General features: G+C 41.6%; 1 protein-coding gene across 2 annotated transcripts; it reads left to right on the top strand.

Annotated features, from left to right (window-relative positions):
• Nucleotides 1-3369: 3369 nt before the first annotated feature.
• On the top strand, nucleotides 3370-19892 carry cnot8 (CCR4-NOT transcription complex, subunit 8). Of its 2 annotated transcripts, none has more exons than XM_055643178.1 (7): nucleotides 3370-3392; nucleotides 7834-7983; nucleotides 9138-9331; nucleotides 9946-10107; nucleotides 13320-13464; nucleotides 15244-15354; nucleotides 18372-19892. In XM_055643178.1, exons 2-7 carry the CDS (start codon nucleotides 7867-7869, stop codon nucleotides 18501-18503), a joined length of 861 nt encoding a protein of 286 aa, XP_055499153.1. In that variant the 5' UTR covers nucleotides 3370-3392; nucleotides 7834-7866; the 3' UTR covers nucleotides 18504-19892. The 2 variants fall into 2 exon arrangements, with proteins under 2 accessions (XP_055499153.1, XP_055499154.1); XM_055643179.1 differs by lacking the exon at nucleotides 3370-3392 and adding an exon at nucleotides 6334-6461.
• Nucleotides 19893-26726: the final 6834 nt, after the last annotated feature.

Here is a 26726-nt window from a genome sequence, read left to right as displayed (position 1 = left end):
GGCTGCATCAATGGATAGAGAAACAACAAAGACCCGCAGTGAGTGCCAGAGATCGGTTGAGGACACCACCATCGAGAGAGTAAAGAGGGACCCTGCATAGGAGGAACGTCGAGAACAAAGAAGGTCCCAGCGTAAGGATGGGGGGGGGAGGGCGTTGGCACTACCATGACCATTTTGTAACTTTGATGCCCTATACGACTATTTGCATACTTTGCATATGTTATGCAAAATAGAATTTCACTGTGATAATAAAGTGTCATTCATTCAATTATTCATTAAAATATTTTAGGTTGAGGACTTATTTCTGACAAAGGGTCTTCGATCTGCAGCACTTGAAATATGTGATGGTTGAAAGGTACAAGCTCATGGTCCATTATCTGTTTTCCGGGGGATGTTGTACTACATTTGTGCTGAAGTGGAAGTTAGGGTTATTGACAAGGACAACCAGAGAGAAAAAGAACAGTACCAGGGTAGGACTAGGGCAAACAGGACTAGGCCCATTGGCCCTATGATGTATGTGCCAAACATGATGCTAAATTAAACAAAGCTGCACATGATCCATAGCGGTATTAGTCTATTATTGTTATGTGTACTGAGCTAAAGTGAAACATCCAGTCAAATTAAATCATACCATACGCAAGCACAAAGAGAAAAATATAAAATATCAGAGTGCAGAATATAATATTACAGCATTATAATGTTACAAATTACAGAGAAAGAGTTCAAGGTACACAATGAAGTATTCCACCCCTCCCCCCTCCCCCCCCATTCCTTATATAATCATATGCCCTCTAAAACCCTCTTAAAAGCTACCATCATAATTGCTCCCACCACCCCTGGCAGCATATTTCAGTCACCTTTCACTCTCTGTAAAACAAATCCCACACACACCCACCGTCTACATGCCGCCCCAGACACACATTTGTTTAGCATTGGAGGAGCGGCAACTAACACCAGATGGCGTACCTTGACACCTTTCCCAACATAGCTGTGGACTTCAACAAAGCCAGGTTGAAGAAGTCACTTCCAATCTACCACCAGCAGGTGTCCTGCAGCACCAGAAGATCAAACATTCTCAACCACTGCTTTTCCACCATTGAAGTTGCTTATCACTCCATCCCTCGCCCTCGTTTTAGGAAATCAGACCATCTGCCGGTGTTTCTTCTTCCTGCATATAGGCAGCAACTGAAGAACGCAGCTCCAGCAGTGAAGACTGCATACAGGTGGTATGGGGAGGTAGAGAAAAGTCTCCGGAATTGCTTGGAGTCTGGGTGATATTCAAGGACAGCAGCGGATCTGAATGAATGGAAATACGTGGAGGAGTTTATTCCTAAGCCATTCACGTGTTCGCAAACCAGGAGACTTAGATGAACCAGGAGGTCCGAAAATCTTCTGAGGACCAGATCGCAGGCATTCAAGTCTGGCGACACAGATTCATACAGGAATTCCAGGTACGACCTCGATAAGGTCATCAAAAAAGTGAAGAAACCTAAGCTCTAAATTGAAGGAAGAGACAGACATTCGGCAGCTGTGGCAGTGCTTACACACCATCACTTACTACAAAGCAAAACCAGGTGGCAGCTCAAACGACAGCAAGGCATCACTCACGGATAAGCTCAATGCAATTGAGCACGCTTTGAAATGGAGCACACTGATATGACTTCTCGGGACCCCATTGCCCCCATTGGCATTGCAATCTCAGTTTTCAAGGCCAATGTCAGAAGATCCCTCAAGTGGGTGAACCCTCAGAAAGCGTCTGGACCTGATGGTGTACCTGGTTACACTCAAAACTGGCGAGGACCAACTGGCTATAGTTTTTGCAGAGGTCTTTGGCCTCTCATTACTGAGGGTTGAGATTCCCACCTATTTTCAAGTCGTCAAGTCGTCACTTTTATTTATATAGCACAAAGCGCTTTACATTGGTGGAGGTACTAACATTATACAACAGTGGTTCATAGATTAAATACAAACTTCACTTATTTTAGAAGGATATCAATAATACCAGCGCCCAAGAAGAGTAAGGGGACATGCCTCAATGACTGAACGGTGGCACTAAAGCCTGTGGTGACGAAGTGCTTTGAGAGGTTGGTTATGGCACATATCAACTCCTACCTCAGCAAGAACCTGAGAACACTCTACAATTTGCCTACTACCACAGGAGATCAACGGGAGAGGTGATCTCGCTGGCTCGCCACTTTGTATTGGACAATAAGAACACGACTGCCTAAGAATTAAGGAGATTGCAAAAAGTAGTGGACAATGCCTGGTCCATCACAGGTACTGACCTCTCCACCATGGAAGGGATCTATAGGAGGTGCTGCCTCAAAAAGTCAGCCATCATCATCAAGGACTCACATCACCCTGGCCAGGAAGGTAGAGAAGTCTGAAAACCAGTTCAGGTTCAGGAACAGCTCCTTCTCAACATCCATCAGGCTTTTGAAAACTACAAACAAAAGCATTCAGGCATTTTGCACTAATATGTTTTTTGTAATTTATTGAACTTTTTTTTGTTTATTGTGTTCTGAGTACTGTTTTTTACAAACCTGTTATGCTGCAGCAAGTGAGAATTTAATAGTTCCATTTTCAGTACATATGACAATGAAATACTTGACTCCTTTAAACATTCCCCCTATCGCTTTAAATATATGCCCAATGGTATTTCTCATTTCCTCTATGAGAAAACATATTTTCACTGTCTACCGAATTTGCCTCTATAATATTATAACTCCTATCAGGTCGCCCCTCAGTCTATCCCGCTGCAAATAAAACAATCCTAGCTTATCCACCCTCTCCCTGTAGCTGATATTGGTATTAATTTATGATTTCCTCTAATCTAGGAAGCATAATGGTAAACCTCTTTTACGTGCCTCCAAAATCTCCACATCCTTGCTGCAATGGGGTGACCGGAACTGCACACAATACTCCAAATGTGACCTAATCAAAGCTTTATAAACTTGGAATTTGTTAAGGAGGATATTCAGAATGAGTTTGGAAGAGATAGAATTTTACAGGGTACAGACAGCCTGAAGGGTTACAGCTACGTGTGTTTTGTGGATTTGGTGGTGATTATTGAGACAGAGGGTGTAGAGATTTGAGATGTACAGTGATATAGGAGGGTCAAATGAGGAAGAAATAAACTTACGCCGAACCGATAATTGTTTGAAAATAGTCAAACTTTTGTTCTGGATCCATAATAATGAATTCACTTTATGTATACATTCAAATCAAATTAATAGTGTTTGTACAATGCAAAATACAAAGTACTGGAGGACTCAGCAGGCCAGGTGGTGACCCGAAACGTTGTCTGTTCTTTTTCCTCCACAGATGCTGCCTGGCCTGCTGAGTCCCTCCAGCGCTGTTTTTTGCTCAAGATTTCAACATGTGTGAATTCTGTATGTACAATTTTTTGACTTTCTATATTGTTTTAAATTGACTAATGCTTTAGTTCAGAATTTTTTGCATACACAAAGCTTTAGTCAACACTAAGATAAAGAGAAAGATTGTTATTATTGTTATATAAGTGTTATAAATGGTGGATCTGGGTGTTTTAGGAGGGGGGGAGGGGTTCTAAATGTTTCCGTTTGAATATTAGCAGATTAAAGGAGTATAATTAATCATTGAAAAACTAGCAGCAATTATTGCATTGTACTGCTTTTGATTATAAGATAAATCCAAAACCATAATAATCAGTACAATATAACAAGAGGAATCGGAGCAAAGAGGTCCTTCTGCAGTTGTACAGAGACCTAGCGAGACCACACCTGGAGTATTGTGTGCAGTTTTGGTCCCCTAATTTGAGGAAGGACATTCTTGCTATTGAGGGAGTACAGCGTAGGTTTACAAGGTTAATTCCCGGGATGGCGGGACTGTCATATGCTAAGAGAATGGAGCAGCTGGGCTTGTACACTGGAGTTTAGAAGGATGAGAGGGGATCTCATTGAAACATATAAGATTGTTAAGGGCTTGGACACACTAGAGGAAGGAAACATGTTCCCGATGTTGGGGGAGTCCAGAACCAGGGGCCACAGTTTAAGAATAAGGCGTAAGCCTTTTAGAATGGAGACGAGGAAACACTTTTTCTCACAGAGAGTGGCGAGTCTGTGGAATTCTCTGCCTCAGAGGGCGGTGGAGGCAGGTTCTCTGGATGCTTTCAAGAGAGAACTAGATAGGGCTCTTAAAAATAGTGGTGTCCGGGGATATGGGGAGAAGGCAGAAACGGGGTACTGATTGGGGATGATCAGCCATGATCACATTGAATGGCGATGCTGGCTCGAAGGGCCAAATGGCCTACTCATGCACCTATTGTCTATTATCAGTGTCATTAGTTATTGGTGATATAAAAGTTCTACCTATTTCAGTATCTCCTGCTAATTTCAGGATCCCATTGTTGTGCTTTCATTCTCTCTTACTCACCTGTCTCTTGGCACAAGCAAAGACAATTCCAACTGTTATAATACAAATGCAATCATATTTGCAAAATATCATATGATCCAAATTCCAGGTGTGCCTCAAACCATAGCACAAGGAACATGCCTTCGGGAAGAGAAGCTAATGTTGGAGTCTGAATCTATATTGGTGGAATTGAAGCAGAGCAGTTTTATTGAGGCTCACAACAGAGATGTTATTTTATCAGTGAAAATTATGCTACATATTTGTTGTACTGATGGTTCAAATTATCAAGATGGAGTAACATTGAATGATAATACTAAAAACAATATTATTTTAACATTAGGTACACAAAAATGCTGGAGAAACTCAGCGGGTGCAGCAGCATCTATGGAGCGAAGGAAATAGGTTTCGGGCCAAAACCCTTCTTCAGACTGATTATTTTAAAGTTGCCTATTTCCTTCGCTCCATAGATGCTGCCGCACCCGTTGAGTTTCTCCAGCACTTTTGTCTACCACCTATTATTTTGATTAACCTGAAATGTCATTGATGAATGATTTTCTGAAAAAGGGTCCCGACCCGAAACATCCTTGGTCAGAGATGCTGCATGACTTAGTTAGTCAAGCACAATGCTTGACTAAAAATGCTCCAGTAGCATCACTGGAGGACATGGATAGGTGTAGAGGGAGTGCAGAGAAGGTTCACCAGACTGATTCCTGGGATGTCAGGACTGTCATATGAAGAAAGACTGGATAGACTTGGTGTATACTCTCTAGAATTTAGGAGATTGAGAGGGGATCTTATAGAAACTTACAAAATTCTTAAGGGGTTGGACAGGCTAGATGCAGGAAGATTGTTCCCGATGTTGGGGAAGTCCCGACCCACAAAAGGATAAGGGGGAAATCCTTTGAGAACCGGAACCAGAGATGGAGAACTTTTTTCACACAGAGAGTGGTGAATCTCTGGAACTCTCTGCCACAGTTAGTTGAAGCCAGTTCATTGGCTATATTTACGAGGGAGTTAGATGTGGGCCTTGTGGCTACAGGGATCAGGGGGTTTGGAGTGAAAGCAGATACGGGATCCTGAGTTGGTTGATCAGCCATGATCATATTGACTGGCGGTGCAGGCTCGAAGGGCGAATGGCCTACTCCTGCACCTAATTTCTATGTTTCTATGATGTTTTGGGTTGGGACCCTGCTTCAGATTGATTGTAGTAGAGGGGAGAAAGTTGGGAAAGAGGTGGGGCAGGACAAAGCCTTCCAAGTGATAGTGGATATAGGTGAGGATGAGAGGGGGGATTGTTTCCTAGATGGGTGAGCAATTGCTAGGGATGAAAATGAGTCAAAAGAGAGAAGACTGAAATGTGAATTCAGAGCTCCACTGCTAAATACATCCTCAAGGTATCCTACTTTTCTCCAGAGATGTTGCCTGTTACTCCAGCATTTTTGTGTCTTATCTTCGATGCAAACCAGCATCTGCAGTTCCTTCCTACTACTTTTCTGTTGCTCCTTATTTTCACCCAACAAACATGGAACAGCAGAAAATTAGAAAATTTAAGGTTCCTTTATCACCTTTACTTTTTTGAATATCTTTCATTAATTGTGCTTTATCTCTCCACATCATTGTCTATAACCCTCGATTCCCTTTTCCCTGACAAGTCTGAAGAAGGTACACAAAAATGCTGGAGAAACTCAGCGGGTGCAGCAGCATCTATGGAGCGAAGGAAATTAGCAACGTTTCGGGTCTCAACGCGAAACGTCACCCATTCCTCCTCTCCAGAGATGTTGCCTGTCCCACTGAGTTACTCCAGCATGTTTGTGTCTCTCTCCGGTGTAAACCAGCATCTGCAGTTCCTCCCTACTACTTTTCTGCTGCTCCTTGTCTCTGAGTTGCTCCAGCACTTTGTGTTTTGCTGAATGAATGACGTGTTTACTCTGTCGTGGCCCCGCCCTTCCCGCGCATGCGCATGCGCGTGGTGGCCGCCGCTGATTACCGGGTCGGGACGCTGCCCGAGTCGCGGGGAATGAGCGAGAGAATCTGCCGGCGCCCCTTCCACCCGCTCTGAGAATCAGCCGGTAAGCGACGTGTGGGGGTTGCATTGTTGCCCGGGGGGGACGCGGGACGCGGGACGCTGCATTGTTCCCCCGAGGACGGATCCGAGCGGACCGGCCGATGTGCCGGCGTCGTAAACATTCCCACCTATCTCCGTGGGCAGCGCGGATGGGCCGGACGCTCGCTCGCCAGCAACCCTGCTCATTCACCATTGGAAGCAACTGCTTTTATATTTGGGCCTAATGTTGCTGCTGTTCCGGATCCTGCCCTTAACCGTGCATCAGCTTAACATCCTGGATGGCAACATTGTGTTTTAAGGAAAGACCCTGCAGCATCACTGTTTGCTTACTTACATGCATGATGATCCACCAAGAAATTTGTTTTAGAAAATACATGATTGGAACAAGAATCATAATACTGGACTTGATTAGTTCTGCACTAAAATGTCTCCTTGCTTGCATGGGTCATTATTTTGTATACAATTGAAGATCTTGGAACATCTTTTAGACCACGCACATGCAAGGCCGTTTCTTGAACACTTTGTATCAACTGTGGCCCCGTGGGCGGCCCTTTCGTGTCTTAGTGGAATATGCATTTGCCTTCATTCAAGCTTTGTGTGTGTGTATAATCACATATACATCAGGACTTGCGTTTAGTGCAGGAAGTGATGCATTATCAGAAGTGGCGTGTTTCTGGACGACGTCTTGCCTTCAGTAAACCACCCGTTCTCTCGGAGGACTTTAGGATCCCAATGGACAATAAGAGTGAGGAGGGAAAAGGGTTAATTCTGATGTCTAACCAATACTTATTTTGCATTTTTCGCTGACGTAAGCAAAATATCTATCACCTGGAGGATGGTTGTGGGCTAGAAAGGATAGCATGAGGGAAGTGATGAAGCAAAATTCTATCACCAAGAGAATGAACTATCACCAAAAAGGCTTTGGAAAGACAACTATTTAAATAGTAGTTTCACAGTAACATGGTGTATTGTACTGGATTGGGTTGATCTTTGGTTGATTAATAAAGCCAGTCACCTAGTAAATATTGTAGATTTACTCTGATCATTACAATGTTATTTGGTAAATCTGACTGTTGTATTTCCCACACTATAAATCTGCCCTGTGTTCCAACACTATTTCATTATCTGAAAAGCACTTTGGGATGTTCAGAAATTGTGAAAGGTGCCTTTTAAATGTTAATATAAAAATAACCACAGACAATAGCGATCTGAAATGGGGGAAAAAGTTTAAAACAGGGTGCCATGTAAAAATATTGAGTCCTCTAGTACGCTATATGCTATGTGTTTTTTTTTAATTAACTATTGTTCCAGAATATCTTAAAAATGTAAAGGGGGAAATTTGGAGTTTGGTTTCAAACTGCATCTTTTTTTTACAGACCACGTTAGCCCATTTTGGCAATCTATTCAAAATGCCAGCTGCAGAAGAAGACCACAGTCAGATAATCCGTGAGGTATGGGCAAATAACCTGGAAGAAGAGATGAGACGTATTCGTCTAATTATTCAGAAATACAACTATATAGCTATGGTAAGTTTTTTTTTTTGAACCATGTGAATGTAGTTCACTGTTGATATCCTTCTGGAAATGGGGTATAAAGGAAACCAATTTAAAATCCTAGGGAATGAAACAGTGGCACAGCTGGTAGAGGTCACCTCAAAGTTCGACCCTGACCTCAGCTGCTATCTGTGGAGTTTGCACGTTCTCTCTGACCACATGGGTTTCCTCCTGGTGAGCCAGTTTCCTCCCACATCCCAAAGACTTGTGTGTTTGTGGGTTAATTAGCCTCGGTAGATTGCCCTTAGCGAGTGGATGAGAAAGTGGGATAATGTGGAATTTGTGTGAACGGATGATGGATGATCAATGTGAACTCTCACAGAAGGGCCTGTTTCCATTTCCAACAGTGCTAAATTGCATTGTTAGTCTCAAATGTTTGCTCAAATCGTTGTAGCGTGCTTTAAATCAACAAAATCACTGCCAAAAGACTAACTAAGAAAATAACAAAGTGGAACCATTTATATAAGTAGAAGAATTGGAGCAAAATTGAGTGTCTTTCTGTGGCGAGAGTGAAGGGGTTCGAGGTGCACAGCCAGTAGATGCGAGAAATTTAAACAAACAGAAAACACTGGAACTGCTAAACAGGATAGGTAGCATCTTTAGGGAAAATAAACATAAAGTGCTGGAGTAACCCAGTGGCTCAGGCTGCATCTCTGGAGAAAAGGAATTAGTGACATTTGGAGTCTGAAGAAGGATCTCGATCTGAAATGCCATCTATTCCTTTTCTCCGGAGATGCTGCCTGACCTGCTGAGTTACTTCAGCGTTTTGTGTCTTATGTTCGATGTAAAACAACATCTGCAGTTCCTTCGTACACTCTAAGCATCTTTAGGGAACTGACATTTCTAGTTAACTTTTTTGCCTTCCTGAGTAGCTGACAATCATTTTCTTATTGTTTGAGCATTCTCCATTATCCATGCTGTTCACTGCTGATGCTCATTTCTGGATCATCTTTACTGCTTAAGCACCAAACCACAGAAGGGGCATATCCTGAAATGTTGACTCTGTTTCTCTTTCCACATGTGCTACTTGACCTAAGTGTTTTTGGCATTCTGTTTTTCCTCAGATTTCCAGTGTTTGGTTTAATTTGTATTTGGTTCAATATGTTGTTTTTGTTTTGTTTTCATAGGACACAGAGTTTCCTGGTGTTGTGGTAAGACCCATTGGAGAATTTCGTAGTACTGTAGATTACCAGTATCAACTCCTGCGATGTAACGTGGACCTGCTTAAAATCATCCAGCTAGGCTTGACATTCATGAATGAGAAAAACCAATATCCTCCTGGGACCTCCACCTGGCAGTTCAACTTTAAATTCAACCTCACGTGAGTGCCATTGACTTTGCCAACTCAGCATTTTCTACCTTTACCTCCCACTCATGAAAGCTTAGCATTTTGCTGGGGATTGATTTTATTACTACAGGCTCTCCGTGACCAATATCCAACAAGCTACTGCGACATTACTTATTTTGTCCCATCCCAGAGATTCTTGCAATCCTGGGGTAATGGTCAGAAGCAATATTTCAATCCTCCCTTCCCCTTGGTAATTGAATTGCAGCATCTGAGCACTACCATAGTTGAGGCTAATTAACATGTGACAGATGTAACTTACGTGGTGCCATGTTGATCTGTGTAATTACTTATAGACCAGGTCAACTTCTGAATCATTGCGAGTACCCATGTGGACTTTAACTGGATTGTGTTTCATTTGTTTCAAAGTGATCCAGCTTCAAAATTCTTGTCTATAATGCATTACTTTTGTTAATGATTCTTTTTTTCTTTAATCTTGTGACCTTAAAGGGGTAAGTTATTTTATTTGGGGAACAAACCTGCATTTCCATTGAGCTTTGCCGATTTGTTACATCAAATACCAATGATAATTTACATGCTCGCAATAGGAGGGAAAGAACACAATTTAAAAACGCCCTTTTGTTTTAAAGGGAGGATATGTACTCTCAAGACTCGATAGATTTGCTGAGAACTTCTGGGCTCCAATTCAAAAAACATGAAGAAGAAGGCATTGAAACCTCTTACTTTGCAGAGCTGCTTATGACATCTGGGGTAGTGCTTTGCGATAATGTTAAGTGGCTTTCGTTTCACAGGTTGGTGTTAATAATTAAAGTTAAGATGGGATATTGGATTTGTATATTGGAGTGATTATTTCACTCTTTCGGTGCCCCCCCCCAGTCTATCTTCTGACAATGAATTTTGCTCAGCTAGACCCCCATTGTGTTGTGCCTTTAATATAATGAATATAATATAATTTAAGATAATTCACCACACTTAATCTGGCTTGAAACTTTGCACAAGTAAACTGTTAAACCCTTTGCAGCTGCACTATATCTTGTGCCTATATTTTATGAGGATAAGAAAAATGATTAGAAGTTAACCCATGTTTGCTTTTACACAGTTATGCCTTTTTGTTTGTGCTTGTATAAAAGTTTGCATAAATATGCCAAATTCCTTTGATCGATTCATAAGAAAAAGACAATTTTCATATCAAAGCACGCAGTTTATGCATTGAGACTCTATGACATCCTAATGTCATATATTGATAACTGTTTGGAAACACCAGTTTAGTGTATTGTCACGTGTTCCGAGGTACAGTGAAAAGCTTTTGTTGCATGCTATCCAGTCAGCAGAAAGACAATACATGATTACAATCAAACCATTTACAGCGTACAGATACAAGATAAGGGCTGTAGGAAAAGCAGTTGTAATATAAGTTTGTAGATCTGCTTCTGTGGCTAGCTCACAAATAGTTGCCTGGGTTGGGCGCCATGCAGTTAAAACAGAATCTGTGTAGAACTTGTCTCTCTGTCTGGGAATCTACAATTTGATCCAGCCAATTGCAGCATTCCCTATGCTGCCCCCATTTGAGCTAAGCTAATTAAAACTCGGTCCAATAATGAACTTGCAGGCCATGTGCCGTTGCAGTTCCTGTTGCTCACTTGCAAATTCTTGTTGCACTTTCTCCTGTGCTTCCTATAGGGTGATTTCACGAAAGGTCACTGGAGCGTAAATCCGCACCCACGTGACCGAAAATCTCAAGTGGAGGACATGCTAGACATCCGGTACATGTTAGTGGATGGGAAAACACGCACTTTCCCACCCGTTAAAAACATAGAAAACGGCCAGGTTTTGATCTGCAATTTATTGTACCAGTCGGGGCACAGCTACCTAGATTTACAGTTTTAAAAAAAAAGATAGAAACTAAGGTAAATTACAGAGGGAGCTGAAGGTACCAATCCAGCAGAAGTGAACAGCGGACATTTGCCGTGGAGATTTAAAGGTCCAAAATATCGGGAATTATCGCGTTTGCTCGCTGAATTTCATCAAAAGTAAGGCATTATTGACAATTCCGCTGGATTGGCACCTTCAGCTCCCTCTTGAATTTACATTGGTTTCTATCTTTTTTTTTACTGTAAATCTAGGTAGCTGTACCTCACGGTCACCCCGACTGGCACAATAAATTGCAGATCAAAACCTGGCCGTTTTCTATGTTTTTAACGGGTGGGAAAGTGCGTGTTTTCCCATCCACTAACATGTACCGGATGTCTAGCATGTCCTCCACTTGAGATTTTCGGTCACGTGGGTGCGGATCTACGCTCCAGTGACCTTTCGTGAAATCACCCTATATCATGATGGCTTGAATTGTCTGGGTCTTGTCAGCTATCAGGTGTTTGTGCCTTGACTCCTGTTTGGCGATGCCAGCATGTTTGCCTGCCAGCTCTTTTTTTTGAGCTTATGGTGGAACGTGCATCATTTGCGAGGGTCCAGATACGCCTTTGATCCATCTCCACCTCTGCTTTCCATCAGGAAAGGCTAGCGTAAGAATAATCATCCGCACCCACACTCTTACCACCGCTTTCATTTGTTTGTGAAGTCAATTGTGTAGATGGCTAGTGCATGTGCCTTTAACATAGTGACCTCACCACCACTAACCACTCCCCCTATTAGGTGTATAATTGCATGCGTCCCACCCTTAGCTCTCTCTAGCTCCGGTGACTGACCACGTACAGCTAGAGCAGTAGTGTTTGTGAACTGTTAATAAACTAATAGTTAAGACACAATGTGTTGTTGAGACTTCTTTACATGGTGTCAGAAGTGGCGAACATCGCACCCGGTCTGGCAGGCTGGTTAAGCCGCCTGTCCGGTATGGGGATTTCGCTTAGTTCTTTAACTGTTTGTTTACCTGCTTGTAGCGCATGAGACGTGGTCGCTCAGTCACTACTATATTGCTTTGTTCCAAGAGGAAGGATGTAGATGGCTAGTGCATGTGCCTTCTTTACAAATTGTCCTCCTGAAAGAATTAAACTGCTTGACATTTTACTTTAGTGCTTTCAATAATTTATTTGCACTTTACACTATTAATTTTTGTTCTTAGTTTTAAATTCTTATCTATTTTGATGATTGAATATCTTTTATTATGAAACCTTTTTAAAATAACTGCATCAACCATGGCCAGTCAGCAAGCTACTGTTACCTTGTAGAGTGGAATGGGTCTGAGGCTACGTAGCAGGCTAAGATAGCAACTATCAGGCCAAATAGGGACACAAATTGCTTTGTTTGAGGCACTGAGTCAAGATTGGTTGCTCCTTGAAAGCATCCTGCTTTTCTAACCTGTTATTTGATATTTGAAGAAAAGCAATAGTAGCCATGATCCTCTCTTCAGCTATGGGTTTATGCATTGCTTTTGGAGAAAATGTCGAGGAGCCAGTAAAGTGTACCTTGCATCGCAGATCTCTGAGGGCGACCCAATGTCAAAGCTGTTGGAGCTGCTGCTTCACAGCACCAGAGACCCAGATTCGATCCTGACCGTGGATGCTGTCTCTGTGGAGTTTGCCGTTCTCCCTGTGACAGTCGATTTCCTCTGGATGTCTTTTTTTTCTCCTACATCCCAAACGTGCAGGTTTACAGGTTAATTGGCCTCTGTAAATTACTGCCAGTGTAGGGAGTGGGTGCGAACGTGGGAACTAGTGTGAGCAGGTGGTCGGTGTGCGCTGAAGAGCCTGTTTTCATTCGGCGTCTTTCAATCAACTTCATTGAACGATAACATAAAGATAATTATTATGATTGTTTTGTGAACAAATATGTATAAAATGTTTAAACTTTTCATTTTGTTACATAGAAACATAGAAATTAGGTGCAGGAGTAGGCCATTCGGCCCTTCGAGCCTGCACCGCCATTCAATATGATCATGGCTGATCATCCAACTCGGTATCCCTGTCCTTGTTGTAAGGAAAAGGACTGTTATTAAATTTGAATTATTTTCTGATTGTTTCATTACATCTAAAAATTGTGTTTGCTGCAGTGGTTATGACTTTGGCTACTTGATTAAACTTCTAACCCACTCCCGACTACCTGAAGAGGAGCAAGAATTCTTTGACATCCTCCATTTGTTCTTTCCAGCAATCTATGATGTGAAGTATCTGATGAAGAGCTGCAAAAACCTGAAGGTAAAGATCAAACAACTGGAGGTACTCAGCTGGTCAAGCAGCACTGGTGGTGGGAAATGGATGGTCTATGTCTGAAGGGTCCTGACCCAAAATGTCACATGTCCATTTCATTCCACAGAAGCTGCTTGACCCTCCCAGCAGCTCCAGCAGCTTTTTTTTGCTTAAGATTCCAACAACTGCCGTCTCTTAAATCTCCAATTCATGAAGATATTCGTTTGAAGCTGCACATGAATTGCATGTTTTCTGGTTGTGTTGGCTGTTACATTCAACAATTCTCGGGGATCTAGTCATTAAGCATGTGTAGGTTTTCAAAATAAGATTAGTGTCTATATTATACATGTTTGTATGTCACAATGAGATGGATAATTTGGCTGATGTTATTTCCATCAGCTAAATTTCTTGACCATTTCTTAAGATTTCTAAATTGTTAAAGATTTGCCACATATAATAAGACCGTTTAAGACCAATCTTGTTTCAGACCAATCCTGTTTAAGACCAATCTCGTTGTGCATAGCGATAGATTTCGCAGTGGTTTCGCGTATTTTCAGGTGCAAGAATGCTCTTCCCATTTTCACATTAAAATCATGAGTCAGTTACTATTGCAAAGATCTTCCCCTGCCTCCTAGTTTGTTGCACCAGGCCAGGAAAATAATTTGTAGGACTGTTTAGTTTAGTTTATTGTCATGTATACAGAGGTGTTATGTAAAGCATTTGTTGTGTGCATACCAGTCAGCGGAAAGACAATAGATGCAATTTACAATCGAGCCATCCACGGGGTACATGACAAAGGGAAAAACGTTTTGTGCAAGATAAAGTCCGATCAAAGATAGTCCGAGGGTTTCCAATGAGGTAGATAGCAGCTCAGGACTGCTCTCTAGCTATTGGTGGGATGGTTCAGTTGACTGATAACATATGTTTCCAAGGTTACACAAAAAAGCTGGAGAAACTCAGCGGGTGCAGCAGCATCTATGGAGCGAAGGAAATAGGTAACGTTTCAGGCCGAAACCCTTCTTCAGACTGATCGCGGGGGTGGGTGGGGACAAGAAAGGGAAAAGGAGGAGGAGCCCGAAGGCTGGGGGATGGGAGGAGACAGCAGGGGGGCTGAGGAAGGGGAGGAGACAGCAAGGACTAACAAAATTGGGAGAATTCGATGTTCATGCCCCCAGCGTGCAGACTCCCCAAACGGAATATGAGGTGCTGTTCCTCCAAGTTCGGCGAACACCTCCGCTCGGTCCGCAATAACCAAGCTGACCTCCCGGTGGCTCAGCACTTCAACTCCCCCTCCCACTCCGTCTCCGACCTCTCTGTCCTGGATCTCCTCCATGGCCACAGCGAGCAGCACCGGAAATTGGAGGAACAGCACCTCATATTCCGTTTGGGGAGTCTGCACCCCGGGGGCATGAACATCGAATTCTCCCAATTTTGTTAGTCCTTGCTGTCTCCTCCCCTTCCTCAGCCCCCCTGCTGTCTCCTCCCCGCCCCCCAGCCTTCGGGTTCCTCCTCCTTTTCCCTTTCTTGTCCCCACCCACCCCCGCCCCCGATCAGTCTGAAGAAGGGTTTCGGCCCGAAACGTTACCTATTTCCTTCGCTCCATAGATGCTGCTGCACCCGCTGAGTTTCTCCAGCTTTTTTGTGTAACCTTCGATTCTCCAGCATCTGCAGTTCCCTCTTAAACATATGTTTCCACCTGTGTTAACTGTTTTCTAAGCCAAAGTTGTTTAATTGCTCTGAACATTCAGTCTGAATTCTGCAGCCATTTTATAATGGATTTCTCCACAGGGTGGTCTGCAAGAAGTTGCTGAACAGCTTGAGCTGGAGCGAATTGGACGACAGCACCAGGCAGGCTCAGACTCCCTTCTGACGGGCATGGCTTTCTTCAGAATGAGGGAGGTATGAATGGACTTCCATTATGAGAATCTTCTGTAAAGATTGTTCAAACTTCTACATGTCAAGAAAAAATATCCACGGGTTGAAGATTTAAGATTTTAAAAAATGTCCCCACTTTTAAAATATATTTTCTGTTTTTTCCAATTTCATGGCTAGAATTCCCGAATATTGTATCCAATATCAAGCGCACATCCTTAATGTTCTCTTAGATAGTGAGAGAGTAGATTTTTGTATTTTGCCCTTCATTATTCAGAAGGTTTCAGTGTGATTTTTTTTTTCTTCTTCCCCCTCACCTAGTTACCAAAATGAAATATGAACAATCTTCTACGCTACCAATGTCATGCTAGTTTTGAAGGCAGGTGTCATTGTGGTATTCAAAAGGGAGTGCAATAGGATCTGACAGCAAAACTAAATATGGATAGATGAAAGGGAATTGGGACTAGCAGGATTACATACAATGCCCTCCATAATGTTTGGGACAAAGACCCATCATTTATTTGCTTCCACAACTTGAGATTTGTAAAATTAAAAAAATCACATGTGGTTAAAGTGCACAATGCCAGATTTTAAGAAAGGCCATTTCACCATGTAGAAATTACAGCAGTGTTTATACGTAGTCCCCCCCCCCCCCCCCCCCCCCCCCCCCCCCCATTTCAGGGCACCATAATGTTTGGGACACAGCGATGTCATGTGAATGAAAGTAGCCATGTTTGGTATTTTGTTGCAAATCCTTTGCATGCAATGACTGCTTGAAGTCTGTGATTCCTGGACATCACCAGTTGCTGGGTGTCTTCTCTGGTGATGCTCTGCCATCTTTTGCTTATGCTTGATTTGGGGGCTAGTCCCCTTCAGTTTTCTCTTCAGCATTTAAGAGGCATGCTTAATTGTGTTCAGATCAGGTGATTGACTTGGCCACTCAAGAATTGACAATTTTTTAGCTTTGAAAAACTCCTTTGTTGCTTTTGCAGTATGTTTGGGATCATTGTCTTGCTGTAGAGTGAGCTGTCAGCCAATGAGTTTTGAGGCATTTGTTTGAACTTGAGCTGATAAGATGTGTCTGTACATTTCAGAATTATTGTGCTACTACCATCAGCAGTTGTATCATCAATAAAGATAAGTGAGCCAGTACCTTCAGCAGTCAATCATGCCCAGGCCATAACATCCCATACCACCGTGTTTCACAGATGAGGTGGTATGCTTTGGATCTTGGGCAGTTCCTTCCCTCCTCCATACTTTACTTTTGCCATCACTCTGATATAAGTTAATCTTAGTCTCATCTGTCCACGAGATCTTTTTCCAGAACTGTGGTTGCTCTTTTAAGTACTTCTTGGCAAACTATTACCTGGCCATCCATTTTTGCAGCTAACAAGTGGTTTGCATCCTGCAGTGCAGCCTCTCTGTATCTCTGTTCTTGAAGTCTTCTGTGGGCAGTGGTCATCGACAAATCCACACCTGACTCCTGAAGAGTGTTTCTGATCTGTCGGATAGGTGTTTGGGGATTTTTCTTTAATTTTGGGGAAATTCTTCTGTCATCCGTGGTGGAGGTCTTCCTTGGTCTCCCAGTCCTTTAGCGATTAGTAAGCTCACCAGTGCTCTCTTCTTAATGATGTCCCAAACAGTTTTTGGTAAGCCTAAGGTTTGGCTGATGTCTCCAACACATTTATTCTTGTTTCTCAGTCTCATAATGCCTTCTTTGACTGTCATTGGCACAACTTTGTTCCTCATTTTGATAAACAGCAATAAAGGTTTCCAACGGTGATGGGAATACTGGTGCAAAGGCTAGGTGCTGAGTGCTCTCTTATACCTGCATTAAGGAGGCATTTAAACACACCTGAGCAATTACAAATGCCTGTGAAGCCACGTGTCCAAAACATTATGGTGCCCTGAAATGGGGGGACTATGTATAAACACGGCTTTAATTTCTACACGGTGAAACCAAAATGTATAAAAAATGGCCTTTAATAAAATATGCCAATGTATACTTTAACCGCATGTGATTTTTTTTCCTATTACAAATCTCAAAATTATGGAGTACAGAGGCAAATAAATAAATGATGGGTCTTTGGCCCAAACATTATGGAGGGCAAGATGTAAAACCATCTATATGTAACTATGTTGGGACAGATTCTTTTTTATAAATGATGATTGAACAAGCACTGACTTCAAAGGTCATGTCTATTAGCTGTTGTGTGTATTTGGAACTCTTGTTAATAGTTTGATCTCAGCAATTTAGCAAATGTGTTTGGACAAACAAATTGGACTGATTTCAATGAAACTCAGGAGTTACAGTGCATGTTATTTTGTTTTTTAAGATCATCAAGTTGTTCTGCTAAATATTTAATTTGGATCTAAGTGAGAGACCTGATAATTCTAGGGCTCTACGGTGGCACAGCAGTAAAGCTGCTGCCGCACAGCGCCAGAGACCCGGTTTTGATCCTGACTACAGGTGCTTGTCTGTACACGGTTTGTACGTTCTCCCCGTGACCTGTGTAGGTTTTCTCTGGGATCTCCTTATTCCTCCCCCACTCTAAAGATGTACAGGTTTGTAAGCTGATTGGCAAAGCATAATTGTAAAGTGTCCTTGTACGTGTCGGATAGCGTTGGTCGACGTGGACTCTGTGGGCCGAAGGGCCTGTTTTCGCGCTGTATCTCTAAACTAAACTATACTAGTATACCCAAGGTTTGACCTAATTTCGGATACCTGATTTCTGAAGAGGGGTCTTGACCCGAAACGTTCTCTCCAAGACGCTGCCTATCCCGCTGAGTTACTCTAACTTTTTACGTCTACCTTCTGATGCCCCTTGCAAGTTAAAATTAGTGTGCTGATTTGGTATAATGTTAAGCCTATTAGCTGACCTTGCTTTCTGGGGCAAGGCTAATGAGTTCTGCAAGGTGGTTTGCACAATGCCATTGTTCCTGAGCAATGCCAACCCAGTGGAGATGTACAGTACTTCATTATATATCCCTTGTATTGGTGGTTGTTACATGCGCATCCTAATTGCTTGTACTTTATTTTTCAGTTATTTTTTGAAGACAACATTGATGATACAAAGTACTGTGGACATTTATATGGTCTTGGATCAGGTTTAACTAACAACCATAATGGGACAGCTGGCACATCTGAAGAAGAAACCAACAGCAAACAGCACTGACCTTGGCTGGGATATTTTATCAACTCTTGACATTTTTAACAGACATTTTACTACAGAATGAGTATTCTCTTTGCACAAATTTTTGACATATTTGGCAGAATAAGCAAACATGGCTGCACATACAATATGTATATATTGTGTGCCATTTAACGTTTGTAAATGCTGTCCTGCTGTCTTTTATTTAGACCCATTGAAGGCATAGGAGGGAAGCCAGGCTCAAGGATAATCTGCCAAGATTTAGTGATGCTCTTTCAAATTGAATGCAACAGTGCTTATTTTCTCATTCTTCTCTTGCCAACCCATTTTTCTTCGTGACTGCGTTCATCTTTGTAGTGTGCGAGTCTTTTGCATACTCTTACCATGGGCTTTGGCATACACGGGTAACTGAGAATTATTCGCATATCTGTGCCTAAACACATTCCTTTTCTGAGTGGTATGGGTGTAAAATGGTTTCAGAGCTAAAGTTTTTTAAAAATCTGGTTATTGTTTATCTTGCAATACAGTGTTCACAAAATATTTCAATGGCATCTAGGGTGAAATTTTCCTTGTATTTAAAGGGAAATTCCACACCAGTAGCAATGTAGAAATCTTAAATTGTAATTGTTCTATTCAATTGGCTTAAACAGTCAAACGCAGGTAAATCAGTTGAGAATTGAACTTGTTTTATGGTGGTGCTGTGCTGTTATTAATCTTCAGAATGAATTAGTTCATTGAAAGTGAGTTGTTGATATTTATACTTTTATCCGATGTGTTTATAGTTCCAAGTCCTGCTCAAAGGGGAAAAAACATCAATACATTTTAAGCAAATTTAGATCTTCATTTCATCATCAAATACAAGTAACATTACAAATAGTATATTCGTACAGCATTTGAGCCCTAAATCTGAACGGATAGGGTGACCCCAATCATTCATTGTGACTTCAATGGGATGGCAAGACTTATAATATTTTTGTTGTATTAGAGTTAATTGTTCCATTAATAATACCACAAGAGCTTTAAATTGATCCATTCATACATTAAATATCACAGCTTGTCATGAGTACAACCTTCATGCTGTTTATTTTTCACTTTGGCAGTAAAATTTACTTGTACATTTTCATGTTTAGAGAGAGATCTTTGTTGATGAAGTATTTTTAATTATACATACGTAATTTTAGCTCAAAAAAATGAATCTTGATATAAAATATTATTGTAGGACTCAGTGATTGGTATCTCATGAGATTGGAATCGATTGGTTTTATGCACTTCCTTCCACAGAAATCTTTTTTTTTAAAGAATTAACTGATTTGTAATTATTTTAATACTTTGTGGCAAGCTATCCACCTTTAAAATTCCTGAACCAATGTATTTTAAACAAGTTTGTAAATTAAAGTTTTGTTCTGACAAGAACTTGATGTGTAAACTTGGTCTGATGTGTGTTAATAACAAAGAATAGTATATTACTTTAATTTGCATCCATGTGGACAATATGGAGTTGGAACATGTCTGTCTTTCTCCTCTATAGGGGAAGATTCTGTAAAAAGTTGTGCTTTTTTTAGCTGCAATTAGATTCTTGCAAATTTTTGTTTTGTTATGAATCTGTCTATAACTTTGATTTATATTGGTGTTTTAAATTCTTTTGACTGCCGTTACATGTTTTATCGTCTGCAAATTTTAAAATAGCAGTTCTCTAATTTATTGATGAAAATGAACAATTTAATTTCAGCTATTATACTTAAAGACCATACCTAAATGCTGAATGAACTTAAATGAAAAAAAAATACTGGGCCCAAGTTATGGACAGACCAACAAGATGATGGAAATAAAAGCTGGAGTAACTCAGTGGAATAGGCAGCATCTCTGGAGAGAAGGAATGGGTGACATTTCGGGTCGAGAACCTTCTTCAGACTGGTATGGGGAAGAGAAACGAGAGATTTAGATGGTGATGTGGAGAGATAAAGCGCAATGAATGAAAGATGTGCAAAAAAGTTACGATGATGAAGGAAACACTATTGTAAGCTGTTTGGAGGGTGAAAATAAGAGTGTGAAGGGTGGGGGAGGGATAGAGAGAGAGGGAAGGAATGCCGGGGCTACCTGAAGTGAGAGAAATCAATATTCATACCACGGCTGCAAGCTGCCCAAGCGAAAGAAAATATGCTGTTGTTCCAATTTGCGTTTAGCCTCACTCTGACAATAGAGGAGACCTACGACAGGTTTGTAGGAATGGGAAGGACAATTAAAGTGTCCACAACCGAGAGATCAGATTGGTTCGCGTGGGCTGAGCGAAGGTGTTCCGCGAGACGATCACCCAGTCTTGATTGGTCTCGCTGATGTACAAGAGTCCACATCTTGAACAACTAATACAGATGATTAAGTTGCAGGAGGTGCAAGTGAACCTCTGCCTAACCTAAAAGGACTGTTTGGACAGAGTCGAGGGTGGAGGTATAGTGACAGGTGTTGCATCTTCTGTGGTTGCAGGGGAATGAATGTACCTGGGGAGGAGGTGGTTTGGGTGGGAAGGGATGAGTTAACCAGGGGGTTGTGGAGGGAAAGGTCTCTGCTGAAGGTGGAGATGGGAAAATGTGGCTAGTGGTGGGATCCCGTTGGAGGTGGCGGAAATTTCAGAGGATTATGTGTTGTATGCAACGACTGATGCGATGGAAGGTAAAAGGACCAGGCGGACTCTGTCGTGACGGGGGAAGGGAAGCGGGGTCAGAGCTGCGGGGTACCAAGGAGACACGAGTGAGGGCCTTATCTATGCTGGGAATGGGGAACCCCAGTTCCCTAAAGAATGAGGACATCTAGGATGTTCTAGTATGGGTGCAGATGGGGTCAGATGGGGTCTAGACGGCTAAATCGGAGTAGGGGATAGAGTCTTTGCATATCTTTCATTCATTGTTCTTTATCTCTCCACATCACCGTCTATATCTCTCGTAACCCTTATCCCTAACCAATCTGAAGAAGGGTCTCAACCCAAAACGTCACCCATTCCATCTCTCCAGAAATGCTGCCTGTCCCGCTGAGTTACTCCAGCATGCTGTGTCTACAGTTTAAACCAGCATCTGCAGTTCCTTCTTACACAAGATAGAAATATTGTTTTTACGTAATTGCAATAATTTGCAGATAAGTGTAAATTCATTACTGGAGGGAAGGTAGATGCAGCTTGAAGTAGAATAACATTTATTTTGGATAACAGTTTAAATCATGCTGGTAAATCCTGCCTTTATAATTGTTTATTTTTCAATATGCATGTATACACACCTTGTTACTGTAGTTTGTTACTCCAGTCCGGGCATGTGTTTGGTTCAGTTCACGGTATTTGCTGCAGAAATGGCTATGGCTGAGCTCTGGGAATGATTGAGATGGGGGCTTGGAGTTGGGGAGATGGTCAAATGAACTGTCCCATTAGAATGGTGCAGAACCCACAATTTCCACAATATTTAAATTCATGCAGGGCTTTCATTATGTTATGTATTCTGAGCAGCTACATGTTTTGCCAGAGTTAGGGTGCATGTGATCTATGCTAACATGAAAGGTTCAGGCTTTAAATACATGAGATGCATGTATTAAATGACTTGAGTAAAACACAAAGTAACTCAGCGGGTCAGGCGGCATTCTGGAGGGCATGGATAGATGACTGTCCCAAGTCCTCCAGTGATGATGCCTGACCTGCTGTGTTACCCCAACACTTTGTGTTTTACTCAATATTCCAGTGTCTGTTGTTTCTTGTGTCTCCATTAAAATGTCTTGCCAACTTGCTGCAAGCAAAGGTATTGTGCAATATGCTCACTTTTGCACAAAATGTAATCGTATGAGAATGGCCCAATTTCCCTGTGTATCTATAAATGAGATGTATGTCATTAATTTGAAAGGTGATGCTGTCAACTTGGATCCCTGGTTAAGAGTGGCTATGAGGTTGACATGAATTGGTTATAGCCCAACTCAGTGCCCTGCTTGCCTGCCAATTTATTAAATGCGGGTATGACATGATCTGTGCAATAGAAAGAGCTTAAACTCTGAGCTGTGAAGGTTGAGTACAGAAAAATGTGTCATGGTTCATTGACAAGTTTGAACGTTTTCTGGAAGAGACATTCATGTAATGGTCTCACTTCAGTTCGAGACAGTGCATTCAGAGATTCTTGATTAGCAAGGGTGGCCGGGGTTATGGAGTGAAGGCAAGAGAATGGGGTTGAGAGGGAAAGATAGATAAGCCATAATTGAATGGCGGAATAGACTTGATGGGCCGAGTAGCCTCATTCTGTTCCTAGAACGTATGAACTAGGTGCGTGCCAGATAGAGAAAATAAAAAGCAGCGTAGATGATGCACTTCTGGAAAAAATAGAATAGGAAGATGTACTTTAGATTCCTGGGAAATCAAGTTGTTGGGGGAAAGTCATTTGAATTACTCATTGGATTTTAGCAAGTCTTTTCACATGGTCTCGTACGACAGACTAATCAAATACAACGCCTGTGAGATCCAAGGGACAATGGCAAAATGGGTTAAAAATTGGCACAGCAGCAGAATGCAAAGTACATGGGGTTTCTTTCTGACTCGAGAGACTATTACCGTTAGAATGCTACAGGGGTCGGAACACGCAACCTTTTCTTTATGTTAATTAACTTGGACACATGACTTTATCGGGTGTGGGGGGGGGGCTTCATAAGAGTTTGCACGTGATACAAAATATGGCTAAATGGTGAGAGTGATGAGGAAAGTTACGTTTTAGGCAGGAATAGATGGCTTGGGCAGCTGGACATAAAAACACAAACGACATTTAATCCAATGAAATGGGGATAATCCATTTATGAATGTGCAACAAAACAAGGGAATAAATAATAAATGGAAGGATATGAAGGGGCATAGAAACCTTGAAGTGTATATGCAAAGACCTTTAAAGATAGCAAGACAGGTCTACAAGTGGGTTAACAACATCTATGGTGGCAAACAATATAGAAACTGACAGGTTATGTTTTACCTAACACTAGATTTTGTTCTGAAGAAGGATCCCGACTCGAAACGCCACCCTCCTTTTTCTCCACAGATGCTGTCTGAGCCGAGTCACTCCAGCATTTTGTATAACTTCGGAATAGACCAGCATCTGCAGTTCCTTTCTACACACCTGAATTTATTCCATAGGCTAAGTATTTCTTACAGCTCTGATCATTGCATTGGAGGAAAGATCTGACTGTGCTGGAGGAAGTGAGGAAGAGATTTATGAAGATGATTGCACAACTAGAAAATTATAGCCTCGAGCTAAGATTGGATAATGAAAAATAATTGTCTTTGAAATCGAGGAGGCCAAGTAATAGAAGTAATTGAATATGCTTAATTGAAGATATGATAAGGATTAATTTAGGAGGGTAAAATGAGGGGCGTGTGGTACATTTTATATAATTTATTAAATAAATAATACGTAGAACTTGTAGAGATTCTTTTAACCAACAGATGGTAGGGGTCTTAAATTCAATGCCTAATAGGTTAGTGGTGGCAGAAGTCTACATCACACTTACATGGTACTTGGATGTGTGTGTGTAAGGAGTTGCATCTTGCAGGACTAATGAACAAGTGCTGTATTTGAAGCATTATTCCAGAGCTGGATCTTTGAAAGGGAACTTGTGTATAATTCTCGTTCCTTATTTTTGAAGGTTTCTCTCTGGGTTCCTCATTTATTCCAACTTACTTTGAAAATCTATGTAATGAATCAGAGGCTTGTCTACTGTTCCATGCTCTGAAATTGTCATTTCCTGATACAAATAGGCAATAGACGATAGGTGCAGGAATAGGCCATTCGGCCCTTCGGCCATTCAATGTGATCGTGGCTTATCATCCCCAATCAGTACTCCGTTCCTGCCTGCTCCCCATATCCCCTGACTCCGCTATCTTTAAGAGCCCTATCTAGCTCTCTCTTGAAAGCATCCAGAGAACTGGCCTCCACCGCCCACTGAGGCAGAGAATTCCACTATGTATTAGCACAAAATAATTTTCATCCATTGAAATATGAAATAGCTTCAAGAGATGCATGATCTCTGAACGGAAAAGGATTGGATTCTGTGGATTATTTTACTTAATTGAATTAACTGAGATAAGCATTGGTTATAAATGTGCTTTTTTTTTGTTCAGGATATGGGGTTTTTTTTCTCTTGAAGGGAAATGTCAATCCTATATCGTTTAACATATTTAATCGTTCTATTTTTAGCCAGCGTTTTGTCTAAAAACTCCCCAACTTCTGTTGACAAACACTGTCTGAATCCAAGTATATTGTTTTAAGCATGTTACAGGTACGATAGAAATCCTTCATATGTGCTGTTCCCAGTGGCTGCCTTTGCTCTCTTGGCATAAAGGTTGAATGCAGAGCTGATCTTCACTGTTACTGTTAGTAAATGAAAGACAACCTGTTGCAATTCTTGCAAGACTTCGTTTACTATCTCCATAGTGAAATTCTGTGTTCTCATGTATTTTTCTTTATACAGAAGTAGTGAATCTGCAGAAAACCTGAAATTTGATTACTCTGGTGTTTTGTGTGCCTTTATTGTACTTCCAATTGTAACATACCGTCAAAATGACACGGTATATGAAGTATAGTTTTTTGTTTTTTTTAATTTAGTTTATTGTTATGTGCACCAAGGTAAAGCTTTTGGTGCATGCTAACCATTCAGCAGAAAGATGATACAGGATTATAATCGAGTCATCTATGTTTCTATCTGCAGTGTACAGATACATGGTAAAAGGGAATAGTGCAAGGCAAAATCCAATTCAAGATAGTCTGATGATCTCCATTGAGGTAGATAGTAGCTCAGGACTGCACTCTAGCTGTTGGTAGGTTGCTTCAGTCATCTGATAACAGCTGGGAAGAATCCCCCTGAATCTGGAGGTGAGCATTTTCACATTTTAGCCTGATGTGAGGGGGGTGAAGAGGGAACGACTGGGGTGAAAGTCGTCCTTGATTATGCTGGTGGCCTTGCCAAGGCAGAGTGAGGTGTAAATAGAGTCAATGGAAGGGAGGTTGGCAGGGCCGGCCTTAGGAGGTCCAGTGCGGGCCCAATTGGGAACAATTTTGGTGAACCCCAGGATCCCAGGCAAGGTCTGTCAGCCCTGTTATTTAGTATATAATATGAAATATGAGTCCCGTGAATTTTATTCAGAGGAACGCGGCGTCATTGATACTTGGTCAAAACACAATTACATTTACTGAGGAATGTGGATCGATGTATTGATATTGTATAACTACATGTTATTGTATAACATTGTATAACTACGTGTTAATCAAAGATTATAGAGTAGAGCAAGATGCGCCACTCTGTGAAAAAAGCGTAGTATGACATGGGTATGACATGACGCCATTTTATTGAGCTGCAATTTACAATAATATTAATAAAATTGACAATAATATTAACTAAATATGTGAAGTGATCGATGCTATAAAACACTGTTCCTTACAACACTGATTACACCAAAGATGATCGATCTTTGGAACGGATTACATCAAAGATACTAGAGGAGCATTGCCCGCTTGAGGCTCTCCCGCCGACCGCCTTCATCTGGTATCGGAGGGACCGAGAATCAGTCCTGGATCAACTCGGGAGTGGAGGAAATGTCCTCTTCCCCCAAAGATACTAGAGGAGCCTCTAGTATATCTGCTTTTCCCTGCGACCTGATGTAAGAGCAGATTGTATAACTGGAGTCCATCCCCGCTACCAAAGATGTCGCGTTCGGCATAAACAAATGGCGGCCGTGACGTTCCGTTACGTACTACATTTCAGTCCATTGGATTTCGGAGGAGTGGCCTATCTTGCTCTGCTCTATAATCTTTGGTGTTAATGACTGGCTGTTAATAACTACTAACAGTGGAAGTTAACAAATCATTTTAGCCTCATGGCCAGTGCAGCGGGTGACTCGTAATGATTATCCATGGTCGTTTAAAAAAAAAAATCCAAATTCAACAATGCGAATTCGTATTTCCGTATTCGTATTAATTCCGTACGAAATACAGAAAATTAGCTCGGGGCCCCCTTAGGCGCAGGGCCCAATTGGGAGCAATTGGTCCAATTGGCTTAAGGCTGGCCCTGGAGGTTGGTTTGTGTGATGGTCTGGGCTGCGTCCAGAATTCTCTGCAATTTCTTGCGGTCTTGGATGGAACTGTTCCCAAACCATGCTGCGATGCATCCCGATAGGTAAGATTCATATTTTGTTCAATATTACACAAATACATTCTACTAATGAGGAAGAGGAAAAGAGTTTGTAAT

The sequence above is a fragment of the Leucoraja erinacea genome, chromosome 11, assembly GCF_028641065.1.
Source record: "Leucoraja erinacea ecotype New England chromosome 11, Leri_hhj_1, whole genome shotgun sequence".
NCBI lineage: Eukaryota > Metazoa > Chordata > Chondrichthyes > Rajiformes > Rajidae > Leucoraja > Leucoraja erinaceus.
This window is presented reverse-complemented; position numbering and strand designations above follow the sequence as displayed.